The sequence below is a fragment of the Protopterus annectens genome, chromosome 6.part1 (genome assembly GCF_019279795.1).
Source record: "Protopterus annectens isolate FY-2018-M chromosome 6.part1, PAN1.0, whole genome shotgun sequence".
In the NCBI taxonomy this organism is placed as follows: domain Eukaryota; kingdom Metazoa; phylum Chordata; order Ceratodontiformes; family Protopteridae; genus Protopterus; species Protopterus annectens.
Window position 1 is genome coordinate 65,100,644 of NC_056738.1, and position 23,724 is coordinate 65,124,367.

Below are 23,724 nucleotides of genomic sequence, written 5' to 3' on the forward strand. Positions count from 1 at the left end.
AGAGTGTCAATTAAGATTGGAGGCTACAAGCTTCCCTCGACTCAATGATGCATGCTCTGTTAATTTGGTCTTTAAATTAAAGCACTATGAGTTTTAATTTACTATATTAGTTAATTAATTGGGTTTTATGATTAGGGTTCTTTTTGGTCATGTGATGTGGTTTTAGCATTTTAAATGGAACTTTTATATTTTATTTATTGTTCTGATGAAGTTCCTGAATTGTGGAACCAAAGAGCTTAATAGTTGTTCAATAAAAAGATTATTGCTGATTGGTATTACTGTGGTCCTACATCTAGCACATATTTGTTCTGTTTCTTGGTCTGTTATGGTGCTTACTGAAGGTTTAGCTGTAATGAATTATTACAAGTTGTATGCAAACTACATGATGATAGTTAATCAACTGTTGGTTTGCATATAGAGGAAAAGTGACTCCTGGGATAAAAGGGAGGTATTGTTACTGCATAACCTTATCATGAAGTCAAGCTTGGAATACTAGATGCAGTTTTTGGAAGCTCTTGCTTAAGTGTTGGATAACCACTAAAATAAATAGAGGGCTGGAGATCCTAAAATGTGGCAGTAGGTTGGAGGTCCTGAACCTTTACAACCTGAGTAGGGAATAACAGAAGTCATAAAAAGGTCATCCAAGACCATCAAGGGCAACAACAGAGAGTATAGCTGGGTAGGGTAAAAAGAAGGAGAAAAGATGGTAACTAGATTATTATAGTAGATTTAGATTATATATGAAAAGACAGTAGACTCACAGTAAAAGTGAATGACCACTGGGACAAAGTAGAACAAAAAAGTTGGGATTACAATTTACTGGAGGAGTTAATAAGTGGCTGGGATCATTGAGGGATGTTTTTGGGATTCTAATTCAGTGAAGGAGTTCACAAATGGCTGGGATTTTTGGAGGTTCATTTGGGGAGTATAATCCAGTGGAAGAGTTGAAGAATGTCTAGAATAGTTGATGGAGGCTGTTGGAGACTGAAGAGATGAGAACAGATATTTTTATGAAAGCTAGCTATGATGTCATATGGTGGCCTCTTACTCCCACTTGCATTGTTGCTATGTTCTGTTGCAATGCAGTACTAGAGATAGTACCTAACTAAAGGAACTATAAAACATCCTGTGACTGCTAAAGGATTTATAAAAACATTTGTCATCCAGGAATTAAACGTTTAATGCTAAGGATTCCATACATATGGCATTTATGTGATTATATCACCATACAAGACCAGTAATGTTCCATTTGACGTTGATGGCACTCTGCTGTGTGCCAGTTATATACACCATCATTGGTTATCTAAACATTTATCCAGCTTTTCCTATAAGCCACTCACTTATAATTTCAACTTATTTTCTGAAGTTTACCTCCAGTAAACATCTGGAGCATTTCTCCCCAGGCCTTCGCTGAAAACAGGCTCTGTGGAACCTAGTTGGACTTTCCCGGTCAACAAATGATAAATAAAAATAAAAAAAAATAAAAATGTTCAGATTCTATGGTTAATTATTTGGTCATCACATTTTTAAGGACTTTCAGTTAGGTAAATTTCAGTCTACACTTTACAGAAACCCTACTTTTTTCTAATGATTACCTACATTTTAATAGCTGTCATCCAAATAAAAAAGGAGTTTAGTCAATGGACAAATGGTCAGACTCGCTAGAATAATTTCTATCGACAACGCTTTTATTATGGAAACTGATAGACTGGCTTAACTGCTTTTACCTGGAAAGTTTCCTCTTTATATGGTCCAGGACCTTAACAGTGAGATTTTGAATGATAGGAAGGATAAGTTCCAGCCCATGGGGGGGGGGGGGGGTTGTATTGCATTACAGCCATTTACATTATAATAATAATAAGAATGGTATACGGTATGAGAACAGTTTGATAATGAAATATGGTCAGGAAAGTCAAATTATTGTGGCACTTTTATACTAGCATTGGAAAAATATTTTACCTGAAAAATTCTTATGTAACTGGTTAAGTAGCAAACTCTGTTTCACTTATTCCAGGAATCCTAATATCAAAGAGAGATTAGAAAGAAACAACAAACATGTTGCAAGAAATAACAACACTTTAAGGGTTGGCACAGGGAAGTGTGGAGCCTGCCCGCAAAGCAGATTTGTATATGAAGGTCAGGAATTTTTTGTCAGCAGTGTTAATTACAGGATCAAATTTCACTCTGATTATGTTTGCAATACAAGGAGGGTTGTGTATCTTACATTTTGCAACTATTGTTTCAGTTTCTATGTTGGAAAAACTGAACATAAATTAAGAGTCATAATGCAGGAACATCTTTACGATATTAATGCCAGAAGGGATTCCAATGCTCTTTATAGGCACAAGTTAATTTGTGGAAGCAACAAGATGTTTTACTTTTTTGTACAAAAATGTACAAATTCCCAGGTGTCGACCTTGGGAGCACACCTTTGAGTATCTGGAACTTTTGTGGCAGCTAAGGTTAAGTGCAAGTGAACTCCCAGGGTTGAATGACACAATTTCTTTGCAAAGTGCTCAAAACTTCGAGCTGCTAGGTTATAGTCTTACACTTTTATGTTTATATATATATTTAACATTTTTCTAAAATGTTTTTAGATTGATTTTATATTGATGTCCATGTTTGTTTTAGCTGTAACATGCTTCTATTGGCTAAAATTTTTTTTAAACTTTTTCACACATTTTCCTAATTAATAGTTAATTTATCAATAATTGGTTTAAATTTTGATCAGTCATATGATTTAGTATACCTAGTTAAAGATTTGGTGGGGTGCTAGTATCCAGTTCTGATGAAGTCCACATAGGACAAAAGCGCTTAAATGAATTAAAGACTGGATTTATGTTACAATAAAGTTTGTGTTTTTACTTGCTTTAGTTCGCCTCAGTCATTTCTGAGGAGCTGTTTAGTCAAGCTAGTTTGTGGTCTCTAAGCCACTTATCCTGATGAGCTGTCACTGCAACAGTACCAATGTGTTTACTGTGACGCCATGACAGGGTGTGAAATATGTTATAAGCTGAAAGCCCAAGATGTTACCTTCTTATCCTGTCCTGCTTGCCCTTTAACCTAGGCATGACAACTTTTTAATAGCTTTTCATGCAGTAACTATTTCTTGTACATGTGCAGCAATATTCTCTGCAAAGACACAATCACTGTTATAAAAAAATCCTATTGTATGTAAGCCAACACAGTTACATCAAGCAAGCATTTAAATGTTATTTTAAATCTTAATCTTGAGGCAGTTTTGGTAATTATCGTATTTAATTGTGTATACTGTTTTTGTCTGATTACACATACTGGCATATCTGGATGAAGGTAAACACTTCTGAATTTTGATAAAAGTTTTTCTTTTATTTAGGGAAATGCTGGAAGACAAGGGCCACAGGGAGTGCCTGGCCCACCAGGAGAAGGCATTCAAGGGCCCAAGGTATGTGCTAAACAAAAGATCACACACATTTTTGATTTTATCATTAATAATACACCTGACCACTTTAGCTTCTCTGCTTCAGTACCCTGTTGGAGGGTGCTGACAAAAGCACTACTGCAAACCTACAAATATTTTAAGCATGTTCAATATATAAAATGACACATTACAAGATTTCTTTTTTTCCATATGCTAGAACTGTAAATTTATATGGATCATTTCTGTTTTAGCAATAGTCTGTCCTTTTTTCCCCCCTTATCCTTTGGAGTACCTTTATTTTTTCCCTTTTTATAGCTCCAGTATTCACAGTTTAGACCATTCCTGATATTTGTAGACCTTACACATATATGTGTTCTGCCTACCAGTCAGAGAGAAATACGTATGGCTGATATTTCTATTATATGCATTTACATAACAACATATAACATTTCAAGCATTTAAGTGTTATTTTTATGTATTTAGGGAGAACAAGGGATACCGGGACCACAAGGAGCACGAGGTCCACCTGGAGAAGGACTTTTAGGACCAAAGGTACAATATTAGTAACAGGAAAATACTAATTAGAAATACTAAATAGAGATTATATTTTATGATTTATGTATTTAACTGCTAACAAAGCAAAATTATTTTAAGGCATCTGCAGACACATTTTTGTGTAAGCATCTGAACGCATACACACACAGATACACAGATGCGCACACGCACACACACACATATGTATATATTTTTTAAATGGTCGATAATGTCATCCCCAAAATGCCCCCCCTACACACACACACACACACACACACACACACACACACACACACACACACACACACATACACACAAATATTCCTAATACATCCAAATGTTCACATCGAGGTAATAAATATGGATGCAATTTTAAGAGATATAGAAACTGGTGCATGCAAACAGAGGTTGCATACTTCCTTTCAACTTTTTGGATGAGGTCAAAGTGATCTAATAGCTCACACAGTAATATTATATCTCCTGAAAATCTTGTATTAGTTCTCATAAAATAATCATCTGTTTCTTCTTTTCACCACCTCCTTGTATAAAGTGCAGTAATGATGCAGTACTTCCTTAGCCCTCTGAGGATTTTACCCTGCTCTCAAATTGTACACTGCAGCTTAGCAACTCAGAATGGTGAAGAATTAACAAGCTGCATTTTAGTCCAAAGGATGGTATGACACTGAAAATGATTATATCTTTACAAGTCTACAGCTGTTCATGTCCCTTTCTTAAGAAGCCAAAACCTCACAACACTTACAATAATGCTTCTTGAAGACCAGCTCAAATTTTTAAGATTCCATTTTTCATTATGTTGTATTTTTAATTCTTAATGAATAGTAATGTAGGACCATTCCTAATATACCAGCAATCCTAAACCAAGAAGTATCAAAAGCCCATGAGGCAGGCAAACACTTTACCTAGTACTCTTGCCATAGGGATTCTACTGTATTATACACAGATGCTCCTTTCACCAGGCTGGACTAGGAAAAGCTAATGGTCGGTTGCCTATTTGGACCACAGATCTGCAATATCATGCATGCACTCAAGTCATTGCACCACAGGTACCAATATGATTCTGGCATAGTCCGTGTGGGTATAAATGGCCTAAGGCATACCTCACTGGATTATATGAAAACAGACATGGATTTCTCTAAATATGTGTCACAGATTGCACTGAGGAGCATTCTACCTTTACCAAGGATGATGCTACTGTATGAACAGAGAATTATTGATTTTAATAATTGGATTAGTTCCTGGTGTCACTGCAGGGGACTCCAATATCTATCAGCATGGGAGGACATGGTTAACAGACCCCTTTGTTTTGCTTTGCCAAAGATGGTCTGCATTTGTCACCCCGGGACTTTGAATATTGGCTAAAACGTTATCCAGCCCCCTTAATGCATTTTTTAGGCAGTCAAAATGCAAAAACTACAAACAAAGCCAAAAAAAACCTCACAACAATCTTAAGGTGTTATTGCTCAATGTTAAGAATCTAAACAAAAAACTACACACCCTTCAAGCTCTTCTCACTCTGGAGAATGGAGAATGTGCTGTTACCAAGACTTGGTTTGAAGCCACAGAAAGTACTCTGGCAGTGGAAAGTCACATTGCCTTCAAGACATTTAGAAAAACAGCAGCTGCACAGACAGGGACTAAAGATGGCTGTCTATCTACGTTAGCAGCAAATACTACTCTGGGTTGGTTAAGCAGGATGATGCCCTGGAGTTCATCCATGTCCAAATCTTCATAGACAAGGTTTCCTGCCATGTCCTGGCCAGTTGCAGGTCACCCTTTATGACTCAAGAAACTCACAACTCTTACCTAGACATATCTAGAAATGCTCACCATCTAACTAAATACCCTATTCATGGGAGACTTTAACTACTCCTGTATAGTCAGGGAAATGTACACTGTCTCAAACTCACAGCCTCATTGTTTCCTGGACTTTATCAACATAAATATTCTGGACCAGATAGTGCACTCTCCAACCAGACGATCAAAAATATTAGGCCTAGTACTCACAAACATGAGACAGTGTTGCATCCCCCCCCCCCCCACCCCATGTCACATCCTCATTTTTGAAGGCAGACCAAAAACTCAACCTGGAAAATGCAACTAAACCCATAACAGTTAGGAACTATACTAAAGCAAACTACATCCTATTAAGTGACAGTTTGTCAAAGTTTGCGGCTCCCCTAAATATTGAGAAAACAGCTACCTATGCAGAATTATTTACAGAAGTCCTGCATAAATATCTAAATGGCTGCATTGCAGCTGCCATACCTACCAGAGGTAAGCCCAGGTCTAACACCAAAAACAAACTACACTGGTGGAATCCTTACCTTAACAGGCTATATAACAAAAACAAAAATCATGGCCAGAATCAGAAAGACCAACTCTCACAGAGAAAAGAGCTCTCTGTTGCAACCAAACAAGAAACAAAGAGGTCTAATAAAGTCAAACAAGGCCAGTTACAAGGCCAAGACAACCTACAAGCTTAAGGATAATCACAAGGCCTTCTTCAACTATGTCAGGAACCTTAAAGGTAATACTCAGCAGTGTGTAGAACTGATGGTAAATGGCACAACTTTCAATGACATGGGTGACATAGCAAATCTACTGGCTGATAAATTTATCTCTAACTTCATCCCCCACTACCCCCTAAAATCCCTCTTTACATATCTCCCCAACTATCAACAGGGAGCAGGTCCTGGATGTGCTCACTAAGGCCAAAAATACTGCCTCAGTATGCTCCAACAATCTCCCCAGTTGCATCCTAAGTAGCCTAAAACATGACCTAGCATGACCACTTGAAGCACTCTGCAACTACACCCACAAAACAGGTTATGTGCCAGGTGAATGGAGGGCTGCAGTGGTCATCCCTCTTCATAAAGGTACACCATCAACTGACTCCAGGAGCTACAGACAAACTAGCGAAGCAAAGAGGTACAGTGTAAAGATAACTGCCGAATGAGAACTCGGAGTGACACTCAAGAATAAAAACAACTGTTTATTGAAGCGCTTTTCATCCCATGCTATGCTGGGACTTCTTCAGATAACATAAACACAAGTTCACAATAAATAAATAGTCAACAAAGACAATTACTCAATCTAGTCATGTGTCCACAACCACCAATCACAACAGTTCCTTCATTTGACAATTAAACTGGACATTCATTAATTAAAAGGCAACTGTTCACTAAATAAAAAACAATAAAAGAACACACTGTGTCGAAACACAAAATTCTTTTCACTAGGTGTGGACAGGTACCATTAACTCAAAGTCAATTAACTGGGTAACCAGCACTTTTGTTTAAAACATACTCTATACATGCATGATAATTATGGTAACCTAGACAATGTATGTGTAATCAAAAAGTGTAATCAAAAAAATATAACCCAAAAAAATATATAAGCTGTATGCACAGATTGCCCCACATCCAGGGCCTTGGTGGCTGTCTCAAAGAAGTCCACCAGGTTTAACAGGCATGATCTCCCTTTGACAAATCCAAACTGAGTAGGGTCAAGTGTTTGGAGATTACCTATATCTTTGTTGATAAGGTCCATGATGATTTGCTCCATGGCCTTGTAGATAAGGCTAGTCAGGCTAATAGGTCTAGAGTTCCCAGAGTCAGTGGAGCACCACCTTTGTGCAAGGGAATAGCTGGTGCTTAGACTATGATTGAAAAGAGTACCCAACTGTGTTGCTAATTCTTGTTGGAGTCCAAGTAGGACACAGCCTGGGATGTTATCAGTTCCCATAGATTCTATGTTTCTGGCCTTAGAGAGGGTGTTAATGACCTGCTCTTTAGAGATACAAGGTTGGGGACAAATATGTCATGGATGGTACATGTGGTGGGGACAGGGAAGTGAAGTTTTCACAAAACCTGTCCTCCAACAGGTTAGCTATGTCCTTAGGCTCAGTATATGTGGTATCATTAACTACCAGTTTGGCACAAATCTGGGCCTTTCCTTTTAGGTTACAGATGTAACTAAATAATTCCTTATGGTTGTCTATAAATGAGGAAGCTAATTTGGATTCATAGATTACTTTAGATGACTTCACAGGAAGTCTTATTCTGTTGTTTAAGCTGATGAGGGAGTGTTTCCAGTTTAGGGCTCACTCCCTCTTACTCTTAGATAGCAATTTCTTCCTCTTACTGTAAAGCCTGTTAATGGCAGTTGTCCACCAAGCAGGTTTGCTCTTCCTTGAGGAGCTTGTTTTGGTTCTATCACATACAGCCAAGTCAATGCAGTTATACAGGTGTCTGTATAAAGCACTGGTGTAGAACTTGGCATGGCTGCCAGTTCCATCTGAGGGGGGAGATACAGAGAATCTATTTACACTATCCCATAAGAGGTTATAATCTGCTTTAGAGAAGTGTTTTAAATTAGTTGCTGCTGGGGAGGATCAGGTGTGATAGTACTTCAAAAGAGACTGATTTGTGGTCAGATCTCACCAGGGAAGACCTCACAGAGGGGGTGCTGCAGTGGTCCCCATATTGGTAAGCACCAGATCCAGGATGTTGGCACTCCTTGTGGGGGTGTCAACCAGCTGGTCTAGGGCATTGGAGTTAACAAAGTCTAGGAACCTTTGGGCAAGTGATTTTGAGCACACGTAATTAACCCAGTCATTGGATGGGTAGTTAAAGTCACCCAAAACCATAGTGTTTGGCTGTATCTTGATAGACTCAAGTCCAAATAGACAGAGTGGGTGATCTGATTCACAGAGGGGCTCCTGTAGCTGGCAATGACTTGAATAGGTGTCCCACCAATACTTAATTGCACCTAAAGTATCTCCAGGGAATCATGCTGTTTGACCAGTCTAGAGGTGTATTTATCTTTAATGAAAATTGATACACTGCCTCCATTAGTTTTCACACCTTCAGTATGTGGTCTGAAGGTGTGGAAGGAAATGTAACCCAGTATGGCTAGGGCGCTCTCCACAGCCTTGAACTAGGTCTCCATGACTGCACAGATGTCTGTGTCTTCCGAGGTAAGAACTGCTTAAAGTGAGTACAGTTTCCCGTTATGACCCTTAGCATTTAGCAGCATAACCTTGAGGGTTTTTTTAGATGGAGTTTTTATGTTGGAAATTTTGTTCTTGAGACACTGCCTAAAAAAGGCAGTAACCGAAATCCCAGGGGTGACAGATGAAGACCATCTCTGGCAAAGCATCGAGGTCTGTCGATCATGTCATCTCAGGCTGACAGATACTGGATCCCCTTAGAGTGACAGCAGAAACTAAACCAATTACTGAAGTCAACCATTTTCTGTTTGTAGTGAGGCATCATCTGACACATAATGTGAGAGCTCAGTCATGTCACTTTTCATATAGTCCAGAGAGATACATCTCAAGTCGTTCACACCAACATGGACTATGACAGAGTCATAACAGTACCTGTTGTTGAGAGACTTGAGCACGTGTGATACAACGTATCCTGGCACCTGACAGACAGCTGACCTTGGCCTTTTCCTTATCCAGCCTGATGAGAGGGACATCTGTGTGTCTCACGATGGACTCACCTATGACTAATATGTTTGGTTTTGTGGTTTGCCTTAAGGACTTGATGTTTGAGACACTGGTACATGAGCTATTATGTGTATTGTGTACTGCAGAGGAAGTATTATATGTAGCATGCTTGTGTTTGTGTTTGGAAGGTCTCTGGTGTTTAGGTGTATTTCTGGTGAGGACCTCTGTATATGTAGGTATGTGTGATGTGGGTTTGGGTGGAGTAGGATATGAGGTGTGCATGCTGACAGCCCACTCATTGTCATGTATACTAAGCATTGTGTAAGAGAGAATAAATTCAAGGTTTTTAATATAGTTGCATCCCTCACATTATTTTATTTATTTATTTATTTATTTAACATTTATTAACTGGGAAAGTCCAACTTGGAACAGAGCCAATTTTCAGTGGAAGCTCAGAGAGAAACACTCCAGATGCATGTTTTTGTAATGTGGGAGGAAACAGGAGCACCCGGAGGAAACCCACACAAACACAGGGAGGACATGCAGACTTTGCACAAAAGGCACTCCAGCTGAGAATCTAACCAGAGAACCTCTTGCTGTGAGGTGACAATACTACCGCTGCACCACTGCGCTGTTCATCCACATGTTGAGTTTGTGTGTGCTAGGAGTAGAGGGTTGTCCGTGAACATGAGGCACTTGCTACATTGCCTCAGGATGCCCATGTTGACCATGCTGGCTGGGGAAACTGGGAAATTTCCATCCCTAGTGTTAGGTAAATATATGGTGAGGAAAAGAGGTTGCACTTAGGAATGGCTAGTGAGTGAGAGGTGTGTTTGTACCTCTGAGGGTAGGATTAGAGTTCCACCTAATAGTAGAGCAGTGCCATGAAAAACTTCTGGAGGACCACAAGCTAAGTGCTAAGGGAAAATTTAACAAGCAAAACATTTGCATCTAAATCACCAACACTGACCACCGCTATACAGCAGTGCAAGATGGTGTGCAACACGTAAACAAATGCAAATGCAGCCCTTAAACAAAACAAGAGATAACCTTTTTAACTCAAACTAACCAATAAAGATGCTCTCTCTGAGCACTACTCCAATCACCCTTGATTACTTTTAAGATTCTTGCAAATTTGCTGTCCTTTAAGATAGGACTTCAACAGCACTCTCCTCCCTCCCACAAGGGTGCAGAAGGGCCTTCCCCTACAAGGATGGCTTGAATTTGATGCTCAGAAGTTACAAAACAGACCCAAAAACAGCAAACCTGAAAATGGGCTATGCTACAGCTGAACTAGTATGGTATACAGTAAAATGTGGCAAAACAGTTCATACAATTCAAGCAGACAGTAGAATGCAAATACAAATTAAACATGCAAAAACAGGTACTTATAGTTAGATGGCAGCAACAGATGCCTCAGATCTTTCAGTATCATAGTAAAGAGGTGATTTTAGTGCTCAATTGATACCAAACGGTTTAGATTCAGCAAGACTGAATCTAGCCTATGTTATAAAATAAAGCAGCAATTCACTAGCAATTCCCAGCTTAGAAGGGCCTAGGCCACACTCTCCCACCACAAACCTTTCTAATGTAAAACAACTGGTTTTAGAGCCCAGGTGCTTAAGTCAGAACTAAGACACTTCAGAAGACATAACACAATAGGCCTTCAATCAGCAATTTCCAGCTTAAAAGGGTGTAGGCTATCCTCTCCTTCCACAAGAGTTTAGACCATGAATCCCCCCAATGTAAAGTAACTGGTTTGGAACTCAAGTGCTTAAACCAGAATAAAGACACTTAGAATAACAGGCACGATAGGCCTTCATTCACCAGCAATTCCCAACTCAGAAGGGTGTAGGCCATACTCTGCTGCCGCAAGAGTCTAGACCACAACCCTCTCAATGTAAAATAACTGGTTTGAAACCCAAGTGTTTAAAATGGAACAAAGGCACTTAAAACAGCAGGCACAATAAGCCTTCACCCAGCAATTCCCAGCTCAGAAGGGCAGAGGCCACCATCTCCTCCCACAAGAGTATAGACCACTAACTTTCTTTTTCAGTTGAAAACAGCAAACAGTTCCCCTCAAGACCACCACTGAGGTCTGCTTCCACTGAAATGGTCTTTTATTTCTTCTTCAAAACTGATGCAGCATTTTATTTTTCACAGTCCATAAAAGGCATCTGAACCAAGATATGCTCTTCAACAGTCATTGTCTGGTAGTATATGCTAGTACTGTGTATAAGGAGTAATAAAAGTAATGGAGACTTACCTTTTGGTAAAACAAAAGTAGAAAAAGGGTGAGTCCATTATTTTATTACTCTTCCTTCATTTCAGTGGGACCAAATGAGATAATGGTATGAAATATACAGAAGTGAAACAACAGATATATCCACTAGAAACTTACTAATCTTTGCCAGAGTGATGCAACTGTTATATTACAAGTGAATGTCTGAAGCTTTAAGAGAGTGTACACCAATATGTATTTTTATTGTCTTGAAATGTCTGAATATTATTAGTATACAGATGAATGTTATTAGTACACAGATGTGATCAGTCTCTTGCTTTATGAAATGCCACTGACAGTGATGTGGGAATGCCCTAAAACCTTCCAAATTCCATTGTTAAAAAAAGTACGAGAAACTTCTACCTCAAAAATACTCTAAGCAAGATGGTTTGTCAGTTAAATTAGTTACACATACCTGAAATCAGTTTTGCTAAATGACACATTCTTTCAGCATCCACAGAGGATCAAAAACTCACAAAATTTCCACTGTGTAACTATGCTTTGGCTAAAGTCTGAAAACAAATGAATATGTGTAGATTGTACTGCAAAACCATATTTACTTCAGGGTTTAGTTATAAACTACACTGAATTTATTTTATTAATTTGTTAGTCAGACATTAGACCCACATGTCATTTCTCAAGGGTTCCTAAGACCACACTGTTTAAATGACTTTCTCAGAGTCGTACAATTTATGGGCAGAGAATCATACCTCCCAACCTGTAGACATCAAAAATATGAACAAAGGCTCTTGAAAAAATGCTACATCCATCCAGAAATCCAGATTCCTCTTTAACATAAAAAATTCATGCCTAATAGCATAATTCCTTCCAATTCTAGAAAAACTGTGGGACACCCCCCTCCACTTAGAGACATGTTTAAAAAACTGAGAATTATAGAATGACATAAAATGTAAGCATGTTTTGTTATGAGACAGATTATATGATTATACTGAAGAATATAGAAGTATGTTTAACTTTTGCATCTTCAACAGATATTGCATTGGGTACGGGAAAATTGTGTCCTCTTTTGCACAGTAGCCAGGCAGCTACAACAACAACAACCGTACCTTTCAGCTGTCCCTGATTTTGCAGTATGTCCCTGATTATGCCTTATATTTTGCCCTGTCTGTTATAAATGTTTGATTTTTTTTTGGTAAAATATTGAGCATTACAGAGAGAGACAATATTGCCAGCCATTAGTTTCATACTTCTTATTGTTCAGAAAATGCATGATAATGGAAAACCTGTTCTATTAGCTTTTTAAGCAAATTTGAGGAATATTTAAAATTTTGCCCTGATTTTGGGTCCTTATCTCCCAAGTATTTTTGGCTTTGTCCAGAATTCTTGGGCTAAGAAGTTAAATATGCAAGCATCTATTGAATAATACATTTACAACAAAAGCTATAAACAAGAAGATTACACATTTTTATTGATCAGAACATACTATGCCATTGTAAAAAACAAAATTGTTTGAAACTGTACTGCTGCCAACACTCTGGGCAGAGCTAATGTCACAGAAAAGTGCACGTGAGAACTTAGGAGTTCTTCTCATGTACTTACATAAAAATGAGAAAAAAAAATAACCAAAGAATGTAGAAACTGGAAAAAACAGGGAACAGAAATGTTCCTTCCTCTTAATTTGAATCAGTGATGTGTACCATTTTAAATTAAGAACATTTTACAAAATGTTATTTTTCAAGTGCTTCCCCTGTAACACTGGTCTCTCTCTCTCTCAAATGGCCTGAAGGCCAAATGAAGATGGGTCTACAGAAATAAAGCCCACACAAGTGGTGACCAAATAAATTAAGCACATGCGCACACACACACACACACACACACACACACACACACACGCACGCACGCACACACGCACACACACATGCATGCACACGCATGCACACGCGCACACACATGCACAGGCATGTGTGCACGCACACACATGCACGCACACGCATGCACACGCACACACACGCATGCACACGCACACACGCATGCACACCACATGCATGCACATGCACGTGCACACACACATACACACACACACACACACACACACACACACACACACACACACACACACACACACACACATGGAAAGATGTACCTCTCATCTGTACCATCTTATAACAAACATTCCTCATTCTGAGTAGTAAATATTTTATGTATCTCAAAAATAATGACTAGGCTGTGGATGTAAAGTCAAGACTGATACTTTTGAAGAGTGCCTTTCAACTGGCCATAATCTAGTGCTCCTTAACACAGCATCATCAAGTGCTTGAATAGTCCCCCTCCTGTAAGAGCACCACACATTGTTCAGAAACATTTATATAGGACTTCTGAAATATATCAGTGAAATGTTAAACATATGCACTAATGTAAATATGCATTTTATTTGGCAAGACAAGCATTTGACAGTGCAGATTATTGGCTTGCACTGGAGATGAATTGCAGCAATAGTGGCTAAAGGTTTGCTGACTTATCCCATACCTACATGAAAAAACTTCTCTGAATATTTGTGGTCACATGCAAGTGGGGAGATTTTTATGTTGCCTATATTTAGTTATTATTTTTATTTGATTCAGTCTCTTCAACTGCAAAGTTTTCCCTTTTCTATAATTATCTCTTTTAGTTCTATGTGAGTATGCAAAACAGTCTTACTGTATGGACAATGAGTTTTGAAAAAATGTTTGCAATCAAATCATAAGCATAGCATTGTATGTGTGCCTTAAGTAGCATACTTAGCAATTTAAAACTGATGAACATTTTGTTATTGTGAAAAATATTTTTTTTTTTATTTTGTTATTATCCAAACACTAAGGACTGCACAGAGGCCATTTACTTTGTTCCCTATAATTACATATTTCTTATTTAAATATAAATCTAAACAAAATATTTATTTTTATTTATGATATTTCTGCATGTATATTTTTGTTTTTGTGGTAGTTAATACTAGCCAGTGCTAAAATTTCTGCTGTTTTTCAATGTTGTAGGGTGATCGTGGCAGTCCTGGAGAGAGAGGTAGAAAAGGTGACAAGGGAGATTTTGGGGACACTGGACTTTCTGGTCAACCAGTAAGTATTAGTTCTACTTGCTAATTGGATTCTGTTTTTTCCAGCTCAGGTAAAACAGAGAAAACCTGTATTATCAGATTAGATTAGGGTATTCAAAGATGTTTTCATTTCTTGAGATGCAATACATGCAATCTGGACAATTGGATGGGTAACCATAAATTCGCCCTGGGGGTTACACCTCTGTTCGTCTTGGAGATGGGCATTAGGTGCTGATTATGGAAATAAGGGTAGAACTTGGCTAGGCTTGTAAGGGCCCTAGGGCGATTAGCCTAGTAACTTCCTATGATTATGTTCCTGTGGATCAGAGAAAAAGCAGGAAGCAAAACATCATCTCCCCTGCTAGCTACAAACATTTCAATTGCTTCTGATTTGAAAAGGACAGCAAATTTGTAAGAATCTTAAAAATAATTTATACAAGCAAACCTTTAAGTGAATCTATAAGTATAATATAGTTGCATCAGATTAAAAAAATGCAGTAGTACTTTTTGAATGTTGAATAATTCCATTTTAAACACAAGAAATGTTTCACTTACATATGTGTGTGTGTGTGTGTGTGTGTGTGTGTGTGTGTGTGTGTGTGTGTGTGTGTGTGTGTGTGTGTGTGCGCGCGCGCATGCACGCGCAAGTGTGAATTTCTATTTTTGAATTTTTTTACAAGCAAAGAATGACAACCAGGGAATCCTGTGAATGTTCATGTCTATCCATGGGAACATGCCAAGGGAACAGGGTACTACCTAATAAAGCAGAATTAAAATAAGGTAATGGAGTTTACTTTTGCAAGTGGAAGTCAGACAATATAATAGAAGCTTTCATGTTTTCATTAACTTCCATGAATAAAGTCTGGCCTGTTTGTGCATTTGTGTAATGTCAAGCTGCAGTGTTGCTCCCATGTTCTGGAACATGCTCACAAATGACAGGGAGGTGGTGAGAGTAGAACAGGAATGGAATTTAGAAAACGGCTCATACTATTGTTACAGAGTAGAAAATTCTAAGTTGTGAAAGGCATAGGGTGACTACATATCTATGGGATGGCAAACTAAATCTTATACTGTAGATGGCCACTAGATTATGCTTGTTATATTGAGAAATATACCTCATATCTTGGAAATACAAGAGGAAACAACAGAACATTCTCCTTTTACGGCAACAGTAGGATGACCACCATCTGCTCACATATTTGACTGTCTTTTTAGGAAGAAGGCAAGACATCAATAGAGTAGTAGTAGTGGAAAAACATAGGGTGTGCTTCAAAAATGAAAAAGGGATGCAGGGATGGGGAATAGTGCATTTTCTATTCCTACTCCCATACAATAAAGCAAACCAGTGACACTCATAAGAGAACTCATGAATTATGATGATTTTTATAGGAGATCATAAAACACATCTGATGTCTAGAGCATAGTACATATGTATAACACATTACAGATTAAGAAATGGGGAATGCCTCCAGCACTGCAACTCAGATCAAGCTTTCATTGTTACCTGCCTTTTATAAATACGGCATTGTGCATTTTTATTACATCTCTGATGACTGTAAAAAACGTATTGGCTGGTGCAAATTTACAGTGAGGATCCTGGGATAAAGATCTCTAAAAAATATGTGATAGCATCGATTACACAGTGATCATCTATCCTTCCAATATCTAAAAAATCTAAATCCCTTATTTTGGATATGATCCAGGTAAACAGAGAGAAATAATCCTTCCAGTGGTCCTAAGGCTGTCTCTGGACCTCATTTCCGAAAACAGTGCCTGACACATCTCCCATGGGAGGCACTGGAACAGCCTCATTCATCCTGTAAGAGCAATGGCTGAACTCCAAGATCCCTTTAGATCACAGAGGTCCTTACTTTATCACATAGACCGAGTCCAAATTCACTGAGTACAGTTATCCTATAAAGGATCCTTCTCTGTCACTTGTGTCAGAGATTTCATTCTTCTCATCTCTACCAAATCTCATCACCATAGGCGAAGGTGAAGACATATACTGACTGGCAAACTTTGAGCTTCATCTGATAGCTCAGTCAGTGCTATATCACCAGATTCCAGTACAATTCATGTAGTACAGTTATCATTGCTCTCTTCCATTAATATATGTGTTTATACAATATCCTTTCATTCATGAAAAATACCCCAGGATTCTTAAACTCCTCTACTTCAGCTAGATAACTGGTTCACCCTCAACTATAGAGAGCAATCAAGTCTTTTCCAGGAGAGAACCATGATCTCTGATTTGGAGACAATGATTTTCATCCAGATTGTTTCTCACTCAACAGTAACCTGTAATTGGCTAAGAGGATATTATCATCTGCAAACAAAAATATGTGCAACCCTCATGTCCCCATACTGGATAATCTCCAGATTTTAGATACACCTTAATATCCTGTTCATGAAAATTATAATCAAGAGACAAAAAGACATACTCTTTGTGGCATCCTGTGCTCCTCCTCAAACATATTCACCTTAATACTAGGAATACAGGAGGGGGTGTATACATATTTGGGAATATATGAAGTATCAGCAGTAAAATATGAACAAATGAGAAGAAAACACATTAAGGAACACTTCAAAAGATTAACACAAATATTGAAAACTGCCTTGGCATCTAGGAATAAAGATCAATATATTAATTAATTTGGTCTTCCAGTTCTAACCTACAGTTTTAAGGTAAATGGCTTTCTCCAAAAGGTATTGGATCAGTTGGATAGGAGAACATCAGTGTATACCAAGATTATCTATTCCTCATTCTGAAGGCTGTATGGGCCTCCTCAAAATTGATTACATGTAAAGATCTGCAATTGTGGGACTTCATACATATCTGCTGACTTCACCAAACATAGTGAAAGTTTTATGTAAAAAGAAGTCTAAGATGCTATCTTTGCTTTGTTTAGAAGAAGCATTTTGATATCTTGTTGGAATGGATATCAACCCAGAAGTAGACAAAAAGCAGCCAGCAATTGAACTGAATTTGGAAAAAAACTAAAGAAAGAATATAGGAAAAAGGATCAGATGAGAAGAAAAGAAAATTGGAAAAGCCATAAATATATTGGCAAGTACATAAATCTCCTGGAAAAACCTCACAATGACCAAGATATGATTCAGAAATGGTTGAAGATAAGTGAATTAGAACCAAAGGAAGAAAGGCTAATAATGCTGCATAGTGGATTACATACATATTGGTTTACAAAGTCCATTGAAAAGATGACAGAAACAGACAAAAGCAGGGTCTGTAAAAAATATCTAGAAACGGTCACATATCTTGTTGCTACTAATGACACTAATGACAGTGGGTCTGTATACAGAAAGGCATAATAATGTGGCAAGACTGTTGCATTAGGGATTGTTTAAGCTCTACAATATAGAAGTAACTGAGAAGTATCAAAAGCATGGACCACAAACCATTACACAGAATGATGAAGTTTATACTACATGGGCTTGCCCATTACAGTAGTTCAAAAATAGATGTAAGGAAGCCAGATATAGTAGTCTAAGAAAAGAAGACAAAAGTAGCATTGATCATTGAAATTGCTATACCTAATGATTACAGTGTCTTACTTACAGAGAGACACACAAAGTCATAAAATACCAGGATTTGCAGGCAGAAGCAAGAGCAATGTGGAAAAAACATACAAGACGGTTCCAATGGTAGTAGGAGTGATAGGTCTAATAAGAACGAATTTACAGTCGTACTTAGATAATCTACCAATACATGTAACCCAATATAAATTACAGAAGCAGGCAATTATGGGCACATTGCATGTGCTGAAAAGAGCATTCTTGGCGATCTTCAATGACTGAAACAATATTCATTTCATGAACTCTAATCACTCCTTAACTTAGGATGGGGTCCATTTTTCTCATGGTATTAGAAACCCAAAATACTTGGAGAAATTAAACTGAGAGAATACAGACATCTCTCACTTTTCAAATGGAGGAACTAAATGACATGTAGCAGTGCCCTGAGAATCACCTTGTAAATCATTAAGAGGAAAAAATTAAATTTTTGATTCCAAAATATAAAACTTATACCAGTGTCACATTTATAACACAATCATTAGGGAGATCTTGGAAGAGGTTACCTCTAAATATAAGATGCTTTACCACACTCAACAGATTTACAAAATCATTAGACTCTTGGTCTGGAAGCAATAAATACCTAGTAGAGTGTGGAACCTTCATATTGATAGACTTCAGCCTTAATGCAGTATAACCAAACTATGAAGTCTGAACTGTTGAAGCACCTCTCATAAGAAATGTCATGATATGCAGTCATATGTCTTCTCCAGACTGTGAATAGGAGTGGGTTTTTAAAGTCTGAGGACCCAAATGCAACCCTCAGCATTGCAGAACAGAAAGTTGACACTGAGGGCACTATCCTAAGCCCAAAATGACAGTCTCTCAGGTTATTCCTACTACTGCAATGTACACTGATCTTAGAGTTAGTATATGTAGGAAGAAGGAGTATGAGGGGGGAGTCCCCATGCTGGAGAGTGAAGGGAGGTGAACTCCCTTTGAAAAATGCTCTGAAGGTGTAACAGGAAGTATCACAATATGTGTTTTTTACTTTGATAGCAGTTTATTTTTAAACTGCTAGGACTCAGAAGATCACGTATCATACTTCTAATGGCGAACCTCAAAAAACTTGTACTAGCAAACTCCCACAATGCCTCCAAAGACATAGAATCGATCTAGTGTTCCATGATTGCATTTGTTTTACACCATTGGTTCCTTTTGAATCTGGCACCTTAAACTAAATCACCTTTTAGCACCCTGGTGCAAGGTTTCCCCAAAAAAGTGTGAGCAGCATAATCTGTCTATAAACAGACTAGACACATCCTGTCTCTCTTTATGAAAATAAGAACCAGTAACCCAGTCCACCACTGCAAAGGTGCTGTCCCCATATTCTTTATAACTTTGAAACAGTATGTTAACCATGACAGTCTAACAGTGTCCAACAGCTTTATCATTTATAACCAGATTTAACGCACTCCCACAGCTTTGCCACAGTCGTCTTATTTACAGAAATGGAGCCAATCCACCAGCTAACTGTCACAGTATCTCCTCAGGCAAGTGCATGTGCACGGGATTCTAGAGTGTCTCTGAGTACTCTTTTTACTCTTTAGCAAGTCACAGTCACAGTTCCTGCACCCTTCCTATGAGCAGCATAGACAATGTCTCATCTCCCCCTCCTGAGTAACTTGACAATTTTTCAGTGTATGTTTTACACAATTTGAAAATCATTCTATGTGGTCTTGCCAAACTCTAAACTCAAACACACCTGGAACTCCACTTCAGTGACTGCTATAACTGCTGCTGCCTTGGCCTTTTGGTCTCTGTTAGTCATATTTGCAGACAAAGATGGACTTCTTCTTTCTTTAAAAAAAACTCTTCAGTTCAAAAATGGCAAATAAACACATGTAGAAAGGTAGCAGACTTTCTTTACGTCACAATAACTTCATCTAGTACCAAAATAACCTCCTCACACCCAGCCAGCATGGCTTCCGCCCTGACCACAGCACCAATATGGCCCTAATCTCTTTCTTAGATACTGTTAATAAAGCCAGAGTCTCAGGGCAGCTAGTTTCTACTGTTCTACTTGATCTGTCTAAGGCTTTTGACACTATCTCCCACAACCATCTTCTTTACCATCTCTCTAACCTTCACATCTCACCAAAACCTCTTTCCTGGTTCTCCAGCTACCTATCAGAAAGATCTCAGGCTGTCAAATGGAAAAACATCATCTCTTCCTTCTTACCCACCCCCACTGGTGTCCCAAAGGGATCCATCCTCGGTCCTATGCTATTTAACATCTTCATCAATAACTTCCACACTGCTATTCCTGACACCAAAATCATTCAATATGTGGATGACTCTACCCTAGTCTGCTCTGCCTCAAACCTCCCTGAACTGCTGTCTAAAACCCAAACTGCCTTCTCAAAACTGAAAACTGGATGCACCAAAACCACCTCTCTCTTAGTGCTAGCAAATCCAAAATTCTTCTATTCTCACCCTCTAAGAACCACTCCTTCAATAAAAGCGACTTCAAAATCCTCAGCCAAACAAACACACCTATAGAAGTTGTCCTTTCCGCTAAACTTCTCGGTATAATTGTTGATGAACAACTAAAGTTCGATATACATGTACAGCAAAACATAAAAAAACACCAAAAGCTAGGTATGTTGTATAGGAATAACCACTTTCTCTCAAACACAACTAGACTCACTCTGGCCTCTACTTTTCTCCTTCCTTCTTTACTATATGGTGCACCCTTCCTAACCAACCTGTCCTCCTCTACCACCTCTAAACTAGAAAGCTGCTACAATAAAATCTCTAAATTTGCCTCCAACTCCAAAAACTCCACTCATCAATGCCTCACCCTACAAAAACTGAACTGGCTAGAACTACCAAACCACTTAGATTACCTACAACTCTCCATAGCACACTCACTCATATTTTATCCTACTAAATGCCCCACTCTTAATATCCTTCCACCTTATATTCCCAACAGAGCCCTTCGATCTGAACATCAGAACTTAATTTCTATCCACAGACCTAAACATCCTGCCTGCCAGCTGCTCCTCTCCTATGCCCTGGGCATAAATGGAACTCCCTCCCTTCTCCACTAAGAACCACCCCAAACACTGAAAATTTCAAGGCCCTACTTTTCAAACACCTGTCTACTAAATAGAAATGCCCCTGCCCCCTCCCTACTTAATCTTGGATCACTTCTAGTATAAGAATCTCCTCATTCTGATACATTTGCCCTATCCTCCTCCTATAGACATATTCCTACAACTATATCAATCTCTCCCTACAATCTCCTGCAGCTTTATCCCTCTACTTAACTACTTCTACTACTTCTACCCCTAGAGCTAGATTTGCTCAACAGAACTGGTAAATACTACCTTATCCTTCTACTACTAGAACTATACCTGCTCAACAAAACATGTAAATATTGTAAATACTGAGCACTAATTTCTATCTCTAATACTTTCACTCAAAGCACCACCGCTATTTCTCCATCACTGAATCTGTTGGGGCTACTTTATACCCTCGAAACACGAAAAACCCAAATCTGAATCGCACAACACGTAAAGAGCGAACCGCAGACACGTCGAATGTACTAAAGCATGAAAATATAAACCTCGAACCGTCATAGTCGGCCAACCCACCACCCGCAACACACAACCTACCCAAACACAATAAAAAAACCACATACATACACTAACCAAATCCCTACTTCTAACCCTAAATTAAAGCACCAAAATCCTACTGCTAACCCTACACTAACCCCACATACACAACTGTCTATGCACTATCCTTAACCCCTCCATAACCCTAAGGTCCGTAATTACCGCACACTTCCCCTACGGAGCTATACCCAAACAAACTAAATATTCCACACACATACACTTAACAAAACCATACAGTAAACCTCACATACATTACCTACATAAAACCTTACATACACTACCTATCTATGCACTTACCTTAACCCCTCCATAACCCTAAGGTCCTTAACTAGTGCTCACATACCTTACGGAGCGATACCGCAGATGGGCCAACTATGTGATTTCGATATTTCCCCTTTCGTGGTTTCGTTCGTTCGACATATTCGCGGTTCGCTCTTTCCATGTTGCGAGATTCAGATTTGGGTTTTACTGCTTTCGAGAGCTTAAAGTAGACCCGAATCTCTTCACTACAGGCAATTTCTGTACAACCTTAACTCTCAGTTTAGGAATCTCAAAGAATTACTGCTTTACTATGCAAATGTAATAAGCATAACTTAATGTAAAAGCTAAATTTTAATCAATTTCAATATGAATTGTACTCTCATACTGTCCTGTTTTCCTTGAAATTGTATTCTTTAAACTGTTTAATGCTTTCTAAAATCTTGATTGTGTTGAAATCCTTTATGTAATATATTTTTTATGCATTTTCGGAGCTTTTCTCCCCGGGCCTCCACTGAAAATGGGACATGTTGACCCAGTGGACTTCCCTGGTAATCAAACTGAAATAAATAAATAAATAAGTTATTTGGATATGAGAGACAGATGGGTAGTTGTAACCAGTTTAATTTGTAAAGGCTATTGCAGTGGTGGGTGGAGGATTTATATCCGGTAGCGAACTTTGAGATTTTGTTATAGCAGGAGGACAATTTTGTCTTTGCAGAGGACTGAAGGTTAGTAAGAAGTGAGGCTCCATACAAGAGGGAGGGAATGAGGTAGGTGGTAGAAAGGACGTATTTAGTAGAGGGAGTAAGATAACAGTTGTGGAGAAAAAGCATATCAAGTTTTTGGTGTTTTTTTTTTATATATTAGTTTGTAGGTGAATATCAAATTTTAACTGTTCATCAATAAGAACTCCTAGAAGCTTTACAACCATGCTTTCTCCAGAAGTTGGGTACTAAATTGTCATGTGGTACAAAGGTAATGGGGTTAGCTCATCAGACGCCATCTGTTGCAGGCCTGTTAATCTTGATTGTGTTCTCCAGACTAATGTCCCATGTAGTGACCAAATGTAACCTAAAAGGCACTTATGACTGTGTACTAATGCAACATTTCTGAGCATCACCTGCACCTTGCAATATGCAGAATGCTAAGATGAAACACATACACATCACTCTTACCTCCAGCAGGAATATTATTTTTTCATTATGGGATTTATATCCCATAATGTGTATCATTAGGTGATTCTACATTTAAAGGAGATGTGCCCTTGTGTACTAAGAAAACAAGAGTGCATATCTTGGGGTATACAGACTGAAATGATTAATTAGTCTGTCCTACTTTCCAAGCTGTTCTATTGAAGCTATGCAGTGTTCTAATAGCCCTGTCAATGTCAGCCATGCACTCCTTTCTGCTTTCAACAATCTTGTCTATGAAGTCTGGCAAAATATTATTCTTTACTACAGGAAAAGGACAGGTATGCAGTGCACAGTTCTTCCTCTTGATTACCTCTGC

At 38.4% G+C, this 23,724-nt stretch overlaps 1 protein-coding gene across 1 annotated transcript in view; it reads left to right on the plus strand.

The window, feature by feature from the left end:
- COL28A1 (collagen type XXVIII alpha 1 chain) overlaps positions 1-23,724 on the plus strand; it is a 914,882-nt gene that overhangs the window by 756,231 nt on the left and 134,927 nt on the right. Inside the window, exons 27-29 of the mRNA XM_044075485.1 lie at positions 3,356-3,424; positions 3,884-3,952; positions 14,682-14,762. Coding sequence (XP_043931420.1) covers positions 3,356-3,424; positions 3,884-3,952; positions 14,682-14,762 — 219 coding nt within the window. The remainder of the gene's footprint in view (positions 1-3,355; positions 3,425-3,883; positions 3,953-14,681; positions 14,763-23,724) is intronic.